The sequence below is a fragment of the Pan troglodytes genome, chromosome 18, assembly GCF_028858775.2.
Source record: "Pan troglodytes isolate AG18354 chromosome 18, NHGRI_mPanTro3-v2.0_pri, whole genome shotgun sequence".
Taxonomy (NCBI): Eukaryota; Metazoa; Chordata; class Mammalia; order Primates; family Hominidae; genus Pan; species Pan troglodytes.
Window position 1 is genome coordinate 32,671,867 of NC_072416.2, and position 14,481 is coordinate 32,686,347.

The 14,481-nt window shown below is 44.2% G+C and overlaps 1 protein-coding gene across 19 annotated transcripts in view; it reads left to right on the plus strand.

Annotated features, from left to right (window-relative positions):
* The window catches only part of LOC112205845 (nuclear pore complex-interacting protein family member B8-like), a 44,531-nt gene that overhangs the window by 13,221 nt on the left and 16,829 nt on the right, over window positions 1–14,481 (plus strand). For 3 of the 19 annotated variants that reach the window (XM_063796931.1, XM_054669149.2, XM_054669146.2), the window contains exons 2-4: window positions 3,824–3,886; window positions 9,919–10,016; window positions 10,258–10,415. The exons of 2 other annotated variants lie outside the window; for them this stretch is intronic. In XM_063796931.1, the coding sequence (XP_063653001.1) occupies window positions 10,296–10,415 (120 nt within the window). In that variant the 5' untranslated portion in view covers window positions 3,824–3,886; window positions 9,919–10,016; window positions 10,258–10,295. Of the gene's footprint in view, window positions 1–2,608; window positions 2,728–3,757; window positions 3,887–9,918; window positions 10,106–10,257; window positions 10,416–13,245; window positions 13,584–14,481 lie in introns of those variants that run through there. 14 more of the 19 variants (XM_063796935.1, XM_054669153.2, XM_054669152.2 and 11 more) reach the window with 10 other exon arrangements.

The following is a 14,481-nucleotide window of genomic DNA, read 5'->3' on the forward strand; positions in this document are numbered from 1 at the left end:
TTTTCCTCCAGTGAAAGGCCTATTTTGAGAGACTTACCCTCCAAAATGAATATATTAAGTCATGTTCCTTTTTTTTTTTTTTTTTTTTTTTTTTTTTTTGAGACAGGGCCTTGCTCTGTTGCCCAGGCTGGAGTGCAGTAGCATGATAGTTACAGGAAAGGGGTCCCAATCTAGACCCCAAGAGAGGGTTCTTGGATCTTGTGCAAGAAAGAATTCAGGGTGATGCCACAGTGTGAAGTGAAAGCAAGTTTATTAAGAAAGTAAAGGAGGAGGGGCACGGTGGCTCACTCCTGTAATCCCAGCACTTTGGGAGGCCGAGACAGGTGGATCACGAGGTCAGGAGATCAAGACCATCCTGGTTAACACGGTGAAACCTCATCTCTACTAAAAATACAAAAAAATTAGCCAAGTGTGGTGGCGGGCACCTGTAGTCCCACCTACTCTGGAGGCTGAGGCAGGAGAATGGGATGAACCCGGGAGGCAAAGCTTGCAGTAAGCCGAGATCGTGCCACTGCACTCCAGCCTGGGTGACAGAGGGAGACTCCATCTCAAAAAAAAAGAGAGAAAGTAAAGGAATAAAAGAATGGCTACCCCATAGACGGAGCAGCCGTGAGGGCTGCTGGTTGCCCATTTTTATGGTTATTTCTTGATGATATGCTAAACAAGGAGTGGATTTTTCATGCCTCCTCTTTTTAGACCATATAGGGTAACTTCTTGATGTTGCCGTGGCATTTGTAAACTGTCATGGTGCTGGTAGGAGTGTAGCAGGGAGGATGATGGGAGGTCAGTCTTGTCTCTATTTTGGTTTTGGTGGGTTTTGGCCAGCTCCTTCACTGCCACCTGTTTTATCAGCAAGGTCTTTATGACTGGTATTTTGTGCTGACCTTCTATGTCATCCTGTGACTTAGAATGCCTTAACCATCAGGGAATGCAGCCCAGTAGTTTCAGCCTCATTTTTCCCGGCTCCTATTTAAGATGGAGTTGCTCTGGTTCACACACCTCTGACATGATCTCTGCCCACTGCGGCTTCCACCTCCTGGGTTCAAGAGATCCTCCTGCCTCACCCTCCCAAGGTGCTGGGACTACAGGTGTGTGCCACCACGCTCAGCTAATTTTTGTATTTTTTGTAGAGACGGTGTTTTTCCATGTTGCCCAGGCTGGTCTCAAACTCCTGGGCTCAAGCAATCCTTCTGTCTCAGCCTCCCAAAGTACTGGGATTACAGGCATGTCCCACCATGCCCAGACTAATATTTACTTTTAATCAGACTAAGATAGGGTTACTACTTGAGTTGCTATGGCTCCAGCTGACAGAAAGCCTGTGCAGTCATATCACGCATAAACATTTGCTTTATACTAAAAATATGGTGGACCTGGCATTACAGCTATTACAAATCTCCTAAGGTGTCTCGGGTAGTGTATTAGTTACTTTTCATACTGCTATGAAGAAATACTCGAAACTGGGTAATTTATAAAGAAAAAGAGGTTTAATGTACTCACAGTTCCACAAGGCTGGAGAGGCCTCAGAATCATGGTGGAAGGCAAAGAAGGAGCAAAAAGGTATGTCTTACATGGCAGCAGGCAAGAGAGCACGTGCAGGGAAACTGCCCTTTATAAAACCATCAGATTTAGTGAGATGTATTCACTATCACGAGAACAGTATGGGAAAAACCTGCCCCCATGACTCGATTACCTCCTACCGGGTCCCTCCCACGACACATGGGGATTATGGGAACTACAATTCAAGATGAAATTTGGGTGGGGACGCAGCCAAACCATATCGGGTAGCAACAACCTGGGGTCAGTTTTGCAGGTGGTAAAGCCATTTACCAAGATAGTTGTAGGTAAAGAAGGGCAGATTTATTAGAGAAATTATGAAAATATGTTGCAATGGGCAGCTCAGCAGAGAAGGGGCTACCTGCAAAGAGGCAAGGGCTGGAGGAAAGTTTTATAGGGTCCTGCTGAAGGGTGCTATGTGTGGAATGAGGTCATTGTGCCCGCAGGTTGTTTGTGATTAGCTGTCTCTAACAAATTGTTCATACAATAATTGTTCATTATTGTTCTCAACTTGGGGCTCTCCCCAACCTGGGGACCCTTCCTTATTGTTGCTTACTTATCAGGACTCCACATAAGGGTGTGGAAACTTCATTCATTCATATCTTCAACACAAATCGTAGGTAGCCTGTTTCTTAAAACATTTATTCAACAAATATTTAGTCCAAGCCAGTATTACTTATTACCTTCTCTACTACTTTATGGACTTTTAACTATCTCTGACAGTATTCACTATTCTTCCACATTCTCTATTATTTATACCTATGGTAAAATTTGCCAGTTTGACCATACAACTAATACTCACAGGGAATATATAGAGTCTAGAAGAAAATATACAGGTCCTTAAAGGCTGCCCTGCCAACAAAACCATAATGCGGGAACAAACATCACAACTATGCCAAATAATCAATCCTACAATGTCCAAAATTTTACTTTAAAACTGGAATTTCCAGACTTCCTTTCTGCATTAACCAGTTTAACTAGACAGTAACGAAATATTCCTCCTACTTTATGCTGTGATAGTTTATTTATTTATTTATTTATTTATTTGAGACAGAGTTTCGCTCTTGTTGCCCAGGCTGGAGTGCAGTGGCACGATCTCAGCTCACCACAACCTCCGCCTCCCAGGTACAAGCGATCCTCCTGCCTCAGCCTCCCGAGTAGCTGGGATTACAGGCATGTACCACCACGCCCGGGTAATTTTGTATTTTTAGTAGAGACGGGGGGTTTCTCCATGTTGGTCAGGCTGGTCTAGAACTCCTGACCTCAGGTGATACCCCTGCCTCAGCCTCCCAATGTGCTGGGATTACAGCTGTGAAGCCACCACGCCCGGCTGCTGTGATAGTTGAGATGTAAACCAAAAATAAAATTCTAAGCCACCCAATCCGACTGAATGGACCCTTCCTGTTGACCAAGGACATTCCAAAGTAAACTGAAAAGACCAGCTTAGGCCATGATGGGAAGGGGAGGTGTCAACATGCCTCATTCTACCTTCCTCCCTCTGGAATCCAGACACAACTGACCAGCATTAACATTAAAACAGAGATCTTAAGCTGGGCACAGTGGCTCATGCCTGTAATCCCAGCACTTTGGGAGGCCAAGGTGGGATCACCTGAGGTCAGAAGTTCAAGACCAGCCTGGCCAGTATGGTGAAGCCATGTCTCTACTAAAAATACAAAATTAACCGGACATTGTGGTGCACGTCTGTCATCCCAGCAAGGCAGGAGAATCACTTGAACCCAGGAAGCAGAGGTTGCAGTGATCCAGGATCATGCCATTGCACTCCAGCCTGGTTAACGGAGCGAGACTCCGCCTCATTAAAAAAAAAAAAAAAAAAAAAGCCGGGCGTGGTGGCGGGCACATGTAATCCCAGCTACTAGGGAGGCTGAGGCAGGAGAATGGTGTGAACCAGGGAGGCGGAGCTTGCAGTGAGCCGAGATTGTGCCACTGCACTCCAGCCTGGAGAGAAATGCATTTCATAATGCATTTTAATTGCATTAGCAGTGATTTAATTTTTTTAGATGCTAAAACTTATGGGTGAAAGTGGATTAAATGTAGCCAAATGCAACATCAAAATCTTCAGGCACAAAAACCCATTAACTTTTTCATACTCTCAGAAGATGAACCTAATTTCAAATGAAAGCTGCCTCCAGAATATATTGTTAAGCGTATTCTAGATATAATTCATTTTGGCAAACATACTGTAGAAATTCACATAACATTTTACTGTGCTAAAAGTAAATTGCCCATGTAACAAAAAATATCTTTTCAGAGCTTCAAATGAATTTTAAAGGATGACTGATGGTCCTTGGAAGAGAAACAGTAAAGGAATAAGGTTTGTAGCAATGATGTATGAGTTAGAAATTGCAGTTCCAGATGATCTCTTTATTAAAGAGACGATCTACACTTAATTTGGTCAACTGTTATGAACATAGTTCATGTTAAGTCTCCATTTAAATACAACCTGAAATACCAAAGTTAATTCTCTTTTCTTTCTTTTTTTTTTTTTTTTTTAAGACAGAGTCTTGCTCTGTTGCCCTTCCTGGTGTGCAGTGGCATGATCTCGGCTCACTGCAACCTCCACCTCCTGGGCTTGAGCGATCCTACTGCCTCAGCCCCCCAAGTAGCTGGGAGGACAGGTGCAAGCCACGGCACTCAGCTAATTTTTGCATTTTTCGTAGAGATAGGGTTTCACCATGTTGCCCAATTTGGTCTCGAACTCCTGAGCTCAAGTGATCCGCCCGCCTTGGCCTCCCAAAGTGCTGGGATTACAGGCATGAGCCACCGTGCCTGGCCAGAAAATTGTAAACACACACAAACTCTCAAGTGGCCTAATTCCCTCTCACCAAACCAATGACAATACAGATAAAAGAGAATAACTTGTGTTCATTTTTGTACAAACAAAAAAGATATAAATTGTGAATGATGCATGATTTTTAATTACAAGTAAACTGGGCAAATGCTTCTGCATTATTTAAAGCTAAAAGGTGATCAGTGGAAACTTTCCTCTGTTAGTACTCTAATACTTTTTATATTTATCGGCTCACTACAACCTGTGCCTACCAGGTTCAAGCGATTCTCCTGTCTCAGCCACCTGAGTAGCCGAGACCACAGGCACGCACTACCATGTCCGGCTAATTTTGTATTTTTAATAGAGACAGGGTTTCACCGTGTTGGCCATGCTGGTCTTGAACTCCTGACCTCAACCGATCCGCCTGCCTTGGCCTCCCAAAGTTCTGGGATTACAAGCGTGAGCCACTGCGCCCAGCCTTATTATAATTGTTACTATTTAAATCTCTTTTGCTCTCTCCTTCAAGAGAGACCTCATCCCATTCAGTTGCATCCATTTATTTATTCATCTTCTGCCTCCTGGGCTCGAGAGATCCTCCAGCGTGAGTCTCCCAAGTAGCTGGGACTACAGGCTCACACCACCATGCTTGGCTAAATTTTGTAGGTTTTGGAGAGACAGGCTCTTGCCACATTGCCTAGGCTGGTCTCAAACTCCTGGGCTCAGATGATCCACCTGCCTTCGCCTCCCAAAGCACTGGGACGTGAGCCACCACGCCCAGCCGCAAGTACTTTTACACAAAATGCAAACACTATTCTTCCATCATAAAAGTGATACCACAGCTTCTGTGAAGTTTTGCCAGGTAGTACTCATAATTACCTTGGGTGAACTTTTTGATGTTAAACTGTATCTTCTTCTTACGAGTTTTTCCATTGTATTAACTGCTTTTACAACAACACAAATAACAAGTTATTTTACAAACCATTTAGAAATTTCTGTACTATGGTCCCAGTAATGTAAAATATATTAATGCCTATTACATTCAGATAAATTATACACTTGGAAACCACATACTTATGACTTACAGAAACTTACAGAAACAAATTATAGAAATTATATGCTCAATTTTTAGGTATATAGTCTTAAATTAAGCTTAAATTTACATTCTCAAGATAAATTAACAGTTCAGGGCTTCACAACTTGAAATCTGTGGAAGATGACATTGGAGACAACAGAACTCTGGTGGAATTCTTAGATGGAATTTGCCGAAACTTTTTTTTTTTTTTTTTCTGAGATGGAGTGTCACTCTGTCGCCCAGGCTGGAGTGCAGTGGCGCAATCTCAGCTCACTGCAAGCTCTGCCTCCCGGGTTCACGCCATTCTTCTGCCTCAGCCTCCTGAGTAGCTGGGACTACAGGCGCCCACCGCCACGCCCGGCTAATTTTTTATATTTTTAGTAGAGATGGGGTTTTACTATGTTAGCCAGGATGGTCTCGATCTCCTGACCTTGTGATCCACCCGCCTTGGCCTCCCAAAGTGAAACTTTTCTTTAAAATAGAGATGGGATCTTGCTGTATTGCCCAGGCTGGTCTCAGACTCCTTGCCTTAAGCAGTCCTCCCACCTCAGCCTCCTAAAGTGCTGGGATTACAAGCGTGAAGCATTACATCCAAGTGAAACTTCTTGAGATGGTTACGTAATGTCTAAATCTGCTGGTGTAGAAGTTAGTAAAGTGTAGAACTGAATAAATATTAAATATTAGATCAAGTTTCTCATGTTTACCTTAACGTATAAAGATTTATCTTAAAGCACTGATTTTCACAAAATAACATCAGTGTGAAATTGGAAAAGAAGCCAAATATTTTATTTCATGTATCTGAGAAATGGGGTGCTTTAGTCAACTGAATCTGCCCAAAACTAAAAAGCATTAATTAAAAAGTACTTAACTCAGAAATTATAAAAATAGGAGACATCAATAAAATACATTCTACACAGAATACGCCAACCATACACTACTCTTTTTTGATAATAAAAAATGTATTTACTGAGCCAGTTGTGGTGGCTCACGCCTATAATCCCAGCACCTTGGAAGGCCAATGAGAGTGGATCAGTTGAGGCCAGGAGTTTGAGACCAGCCTGGCCAACATGGCGAAATGCCGTCTCTACTAAGAATACAAAAATGAGCCGGGCACGGTGGCACGCACCTGTAATCCCAGGTACTCCGAAGGATGAGGCAGGATAATTGTTTGAACTCAGGAGGTGGAGGTTGCAGCGAGCCAAAATCATGCCACTGCACTCCAGCCTGGGTGACAGAGTGAGTCTCTGTCTCAAAAAAAAAAAAAAAAGGAAAAGAAAAAAAGTCAGTTGCAGTGGCTCACGCCTGTAATCCCAGCACTTTGGGAGGCCGAGGCAGGCGGATTACAAGGTCAGGAGATCGAGACCACCCTGGCCAACATGGTGAAACCTCCTCTCTACTAAAAATGCAAAAATTAGGCTGAGCACGGTGGCTCACACCTGTAATCCCAGCACTTTGGGAGGCCGAGGCATGGAGATCACGAGATCAGGAGATTGAGACCATCCTGGCTAACACAGTGAAACCCTGTCTCTACTAAAAATACAAAAAATTAGCTGGACGTGGTGGCAGGCACCTGTAGTCCCAGCTACTTGGGAGGCTGAGGCAGGAGAATGGCGTGAACCCGGGAGGCGGAGTTTGCAGTGAGCCGAGATCCCACCACTGCACTCCAGCTTAGGCGACAGAGCCAGACTGTGTCTCAAAAACAGGAAAGAAAACAAAAGAAAATTTGGACTATTGCCAATTACAAATATTTTTAGAGAAGAATTCAAAACAGTAACTGTGGATGATGGAAACAATAGTTATGATAAAAGTCTGATGAAACTTCCCAGTTCACAAGGAAATTTAATTACTTATGTGCAGCATTTAAAGACAGTAATCAGAATCATGACTGACAGCATCATATCAGGGCCACCAGACTTTTATAAATTTCATACAATCTTCAGAAATAATTAATAACTTTTTTTTTTTTTTAAAGATAGATTCTACCTCTGTCACCCAGGCGGGAGTGCAGTGGCATGATCTTGGCTCACTGCAACCTCCGCCTCCTGAGTTCAAGCAATTCTCCTGTCTCAGCCTCCCGAGTAGCTGAGACTACAGGCATGTGCCACCAGGCATGGCTAATTTTTGTATTTTTAGTGGAGACAGAGTTTCACTCTATTAGGCTGGTCTGGAACTCCCGACCTCAGGTGATCCACATGCCTTTGTCTCCCAAAGTGCTGGGATTACAGGCATGAGTGACGGTGCCCAGCCATTCATGACATGTTTGTACAAATATAACTTTAGCAAATATTTAGCATAACTATCAAAATTACAAATCATATTAAATTTGTATAAATGTATGCAATTTTTGGAACACGTATATCAACAACATACCCATAAATATAACTGAGATGAGATCTAATGTCACCTCACTTGACAGTGCCCTCCCATGCAGTATCGCCACATTTGACAATGCCTGCCCATTTAATCTACCAAATAAATCGAATCACTTAATACCTCTACAAGATGAGAGATACATTCTTTGGACTCCCCAAGGGATGCACCTGAAAAAATCCCAAAGTTAGTTTTAAGCCAAAAAGACTTGATTTAGGATTTTGACACTGGAGAAACCCATTAAAGACGTCAAATTTGAAAACACTTGATCAAAACAGAATCACAGGTCACTATTAAAAGAGTATTAATTTAACCAGAGACTTCCAAAGCAATACAGAAACTTACATGGATATAAAAACCTTAACCCTTTTAAAGGTCAGATTTGCTAAGTGATCAAAAGGGGTACTTGAATTGAATCAACACAGGAAGAGTGTGTACAGGGTTATGAGTGTAGGCAGATGGTTACTTTGGTCATATCTCCATTTGCCACCTGATTACACATGAGAATGGCATCTTTACTCACCAGAAAGCCAGTATTATAGGAGGTGTAGGAGGCATTCTTGGACTTGAGACAAGAACATTGTTGTGTAGAAATTTCATTGACTGTGTTAAAATTATTCTCCATGGGCTGGAGAACACATAACATGGCCTTTAGAATGAGACGGGCATTGATTGGATGCAAAGTCTCCACACTTACTAGCTGTGTGACATTGGACAGAGTGCTTCATCATTCCGAGACTCAGTTTTTAAAGGAAAAACAACTAACTACCTTGCAAGCTTGCTAGCAGGTTTAAGTGTAATAATGTGTGGGAATGACTGCACCGTGACTAACACGTAGTGACAGCTTAATTAATGTTAACCCTTATCATTATCATATAAGAATGTGAGTTACATAAGAGAGGAATCCTGTCAGTTCGTTCTCTGCTGTGTCCCCAAGACCATGAATCATGGCTGGCATGTAGTAGGCATTTAATAATATATGTTCAACAAGTATTTGGCAGTCTCGGAGGGCAGAAAAGGAGGTGGGGAAGATTTTTAAATAACGTTTTTTAAAAAGTCACATTGTCGTACAATACCGATTTTTCTTGCATATTTAGGAAATTGAGGGTTTTTTCCTAAAACATGCGGACATATGGGAAATAGGATGCAACATTTGCACTAATGTTTCAGACACAGTTAGAGGTTTCCAAGAGATTTTGCGCTGGGGAGGCTGCTTGCTACAAGCTCCCAAAGCTCTGGGAGAACATAGTATTCATTCCTCCCTCAGCAGAAGCGGTGAGGCAAGAAGCTCTGGGGAGGACCCAGCCTTGGACTTTTAGCATAGTGTGTCAGGTCTTCATAGTTTGGGCCCAGGGCACAGAGAAGTCACAGCTCTCCGGCATCCTGTGACCTTTACCCTCTTTGCCAAGGGAAAATGTGGCCCACCAAAGCAAGAAACTTGAGGGCATGGGTCACTCCAGCCCTGGCATCTGCCCAGAGCCCGAGAAGGAAGGAACAATGATCCTCCAGCTACCTCACGGGGCTGGCACAGGTGACCACTGCCCTGGCATCACCCAGCTGTGTCCGGCAGCCTGAACCCCATCTGTGGGGATGTGAGGAGGAAAATACAAAAGTCCTTAGGTGAACACTGAGAAGGCAGATGCAGCAGAAACCTCCAGGCCAGAACTACCCAGTCTTGGACCTATGGTGGAGATAGAGCATAGCTGGCGATCATGTGTACTTACACTCTAAGGTCACCTGGTTGCACTATGGCCTCATCTGTGGCTCTGAAAATGAAGATTTGGAAGGAGATCATCACAGCTAATGTTTAACAAGCCCCTCCTGTGTGCCAAATCATTCACCCCTCACCACAACTGAATGAGCTAAGGATTCTCATTATATATAGTTTATGGAGAGGGAAGTGCAGACACAAAGAGGTGAATTATCTTACCCAGATCACACAGCTGATAAGTGGTGGAGGCAGAATAGAATCTAAACAGTGTGGCTCCGGAGCCCACATGCATTGATTCGACAAGTGTTTATTGAGCACCTGCCACGGACAAGGCCTTGTGTGATTAAATAGGGTTGTAATTAGTAATATAAAAATGAGAAATCACTAATGCTTTTTAGACTTAACATTTTCTTTTTTTTGTAGGTTTCAGGCACAGAACTGTATATCCAATAATAGTGAAATGGATCCCACTAATTATGACCGAAATGATGATACATTTAAATGACTTGGATGTTTTATAGGTATGATCTCGTGAAACCTTGAGAGAAAGTGAATGACGAATGAAACTATTGTTCCTGTTTCACACAGAAGAAAACTGAGGTTAAAAGTGGTAAAGTAATTTTGCATGGCATGAAGTAGAAATTCAAAGTACAGGAATTTGAACTTGTTTCTGTCCTTTTCTGAAGCCCTTGACCACTATAGACTGAAACATCACCTTGTTTTTCCACTCATTCAACACGTTTTTTTAAAATTATCTAATAGGTTGGCACTCATGATGAGCCCCTGTTCTCATTCTGCAAATGGTGAAGCTCTCTATTGTCCTGACCCCACAGTTCCTGTCCCATGAGCAGGGCCAGCTCACCAAGGAGCTGCAGCAGCACGTAAAGTCAGTGACATGCCCATGCGAGTACCTGAGGAAGGTGAGTGAGTGCAGACAGATGGGGCCTGGTGCCCTTGAGCAGTTCCCGGGTCTCTGCTGCCACACATCTCATAGCGGGTGATGCTGGGGGAAGCTTATGCAGTCACAGTACTGGCTTCTTCCTCTTTTTCTTTCCATACAAGTGGCTTAGGGATGGGGTAGAGTAGTTGACTTATTTGGATGAAAACCACTATCTTCTGTCAGAAACTCAAAAGGAATCATTGCTGGCATGGTAACCTAAAGAAAAACAACCAGACAAGTGCCCAACGACAGTTAAAAAGGTTATTTATTATCTTGCCAAGTTTAGGCTGGGCGTGGTGACTCATGCCTGTAATCCCAGCATTTTGGGAGGCTGAGGCTGGTGGATCACCTGAGGCCAGGACTTCGAGACCAGCCTGACCAATACGGCAAAACCTCGTCCCTACTAAAAATACAAAAATTAGCCGGGCATGGTGGTGTGAGCCTGTAGTCCCAGCTACTCAGGAGGCTGAGACAGGAGAATTGCTTAGATTCAGGAGGTGGAGGTTTTAGTGGGCCGAGATCACGCCATTGCACTCCAGACTGTGCGACAGAACGACACTCTGTCAAAAAAAAAAAAAAAAATTATCCTGCAAAATTTGAAAAGGAAATTCAAATCAACAGCTTCTAAACTACTTTTTAACATGACTCATAATAAGAAATACATTCTATAGTACATATATATGTTCTATAATTTTGAATAAAAGAATTAACCACATCACATTTATTTTACAACATGTAATACATATTTTTTATTTTCCTTCATTTGTTTTGAATGCTCTGTGCAGTCTACAAAAAGTCCAATAGTAATAATTAAATTAGTCATTAAGTTGAACATTATCTTGTCTTTTAAAATGATAATCTCAAAAATGATCTTTTATTTTTGAGATTTATATAGATACACACACACACACACACACACACACACACACACACACACACACACAGAGAGAGAGAGAGAGACAGAGTTTCACTCTGTCGCCCAGGCTGGAGTGCAGTGGCTCAATCTTGGCTAACTGCAACCTCCGTCTCCCGGGTTCAAGCAATTCCTCTGCCTCAGCCTCTGAGTAGCTGGGACTACAGGCGTGCACCATCATGCCCAGCTAATTTTTGTATTCTTAGTAGAGATGGGGTTTCACCATATTGGCCAGGCTCGTGTCAACTCCTGACCTCGTAATCTGCCCACCGTGGCCTCCCAAAGTGCTGGGACTATAAGTGTGAGCCACTGCACCCGGTCCAAGATAAAATTATTTTAACAATATACTATGAAGAGAAAAACACTGGCTATGAAAGAATATGCATAGTTTTACCCTGTTTAAAAATAAAGATTGAAAGAATACATATGCAAATAAGTTTACTTTTATTTTTGGTAATACTTTACTGGATTGTCTGAATATTGACAATCAGTATGCATCATGAAGCTACATGGCTAACATTGAGTACTCACTGTGTGTGCCAGGCCCTGGGTTCAATGCTCTACATGCACTTATATTTCATTTAATTCTCTCTGCTACCTGAGATGGTATAGCCACCTCATTTTACAGAGTTGAAACTGAGGCTCAGAGACTGAAAGTTAAGCCTGAGGTTACAGTCAATAAGAGGCAGAGCTGGAACTGAAACCTACGTGTGTCTGACCACCAGTTCATGTTCTGACGGCAGGCTAGTCTGCATCACAGAGCGTGGGGTAGATGGTGCATGCCTGCTAGGATGGGCTAGGTATCACTGTAGGTAAGAAACAGCCCCAAACGATGGAAATGTACACCACTGAAGGCTCTTTTCCTGCCCATGCTGCACATCCTCCATGGCTCTCCTGTGCCCTGTGCCCCGTGCCCCACATGCCCTCATCCTGCCACGAGAATAAAGGAGCAGCCTCCATATGGGAGCTGTCAGCTGCTCTAAGAGATGAAGGAGAGGGTGGCCAGTCTCAATGGCTCCCAACTCTTTTGCCTCGAGGTGACACGCTTCACTTCCACTCACATCTCTTGGGTCAAAGCAAATCCCATGTGTACATCCACTTTCAAGTGGCCCAGGAGAGAACCTGAAATACTCGGTGGACTCCATTAAGGCCGTCATATGGTGTCAGCCTGCATGGGAGACTGTGGAGGGGCAGAGGAGGAGAGTGGGGAACTGATGGGAAATGACAGGAGGACTAAGTCACCGCAGATTTGCTTTATCCTCAGCCAGGTGGAGTTTGTCCCAGAGCTGCACAAAATCATCACCAGCATGATGAAACGGAGTAGACTTCAGAAAAAGCAGTTTGGTCAGATGTAATCAGCAGTGAACTGAGAATCAACTGAGTGACATTGAGTCAGTAAATCTCTGACTGCCTCAGTTACCCCATGTGATAGTTTTGAGGATGGGAACATTGAGAGAGTTGGTTTGGAAGGATATCAAGAGTAAAAATTCCAACATTTTAGTTCCTTTAAGTTAAATCCAGGCACTATTTTTCCTGCAAGTCTCCTGTTCCTTTCAGATTGCACAGGTGAGAGTGCTCAGATTAGGGCTGGAGGTTGTAAACTATTGCTCCCACACTGACAGTGCCCCCGTGTCGTGCATGTATTCTGTGCATTTTCCTGTGCTAAACACTCTCCCAAAACATGGTGGGGCCTGATTCTTCCTCTTTGTTCCAATGGCCCTGGGTGACTCAAGTGCCCATTCAATGACCAGGACACAGAGGTCTTAGAGAGATGCTCCATGAGGCCCCATGTGCGAGCCTGTACCCTGCCGGAGCATGAGGCAAGGGACAGGGCATCGTCTGTGGGGATAGTGGGGGTAGTGGTCAGCCAGGCTTGGTGACTCTACTTGCTCACCAGATGATCCTACACCTGCCACCTCCGATGGATCCACTGCGTCTGTGCCTGCCTGTACTGCTGATGCTCCAGTGGATAACTCAGCATCCCAGCCTAGGCCCAATGCCACTGAAGATGGACCTGCCCCCTGGGGACCCAGGAGTCCTACCACTCAGCTGTCCCCAGGAGTGCCCAGACCCTCATTGTTATCCAGGACCTAGGAGCCCTACCCCTGGCCTTCCCTCATCAGCCGTAAATGATGATTTACTGCTGTTACCATCATCACTGCCTTCAGTGACCAAGGGCCTTCCAAGGTGCCAGCTCTGGAACGAAGGATGCCCTTGGGAGGTGATGACACTCAGGTACACGGGTGCTCAACAGATTGCTTCCTCCTATCCTCAGACGGTCTTTGCATGCTTGCAGCCATTGGCACTCCCATTGTATGGAAGGAAACCAGCCCAGGGTCACACAGCTGGTCAGCAGCAACATAGCTGGTCTCAAATCTAAGGTGCCTGGCCATGCCTCCATGAGGGACCGCCTGCAAGGGAGGTTGATCCTGGCTTTGGGGAGCCTTTCCTGGGCTGCATGAATAACCTCCATTGTTCGAGACCCCAAACTCTGCTCACATCTTCCTTTCCCTGTCTCTGCTTGGGCTATGATCACGGTGACTCTAGCAGCCCTTCATGGACATTATACTACTCTCTGCCATTCACTTTTGCTCTAATCTGACTTCAACCCCCACTTACTTGGTCTCTCCTTTTACAACCAACACAACCGAAATCTAGGGCTTCTTTTTTTTTTTTTTTTTTTTTTTTGAGACAGACTCTCATTCCATTCTGTCACCCAGGCTGGAGTGCAATGGTACGATCTCGGCTCACTGCAACCTCCGCCTCCCGGGTCCAAGGGATTGTCCTGCCTCAGCCTCCTGAGTAGCTGGGATTACAGGCGTGTGCCACCATGCCTGGTTAATTTTTGTATTTTTAGTAGAGACGGGGTTTCACCATGTTGGTCAGGCTGGTCACGAACTCCTAACCTCGTGATCCGCCTGCCTCAGCCTCCCAAAGTGCTGGCATTACAGGCGTGAGCCACCATGCCCAGCCAAATCTAGGGCCGGAACATGGCTGCAGCATATAAAAAGAATTGAATTCCATACTTTCGTTAACCCTGTTTTTTGTTTGTTTGTAGTTGTTGCTGTTTTTGAGACAGAGTCTCGCTCTGTCGCCTAGGCTGGAGTGCAGTGGTGGAATCTCGGCTCACTGC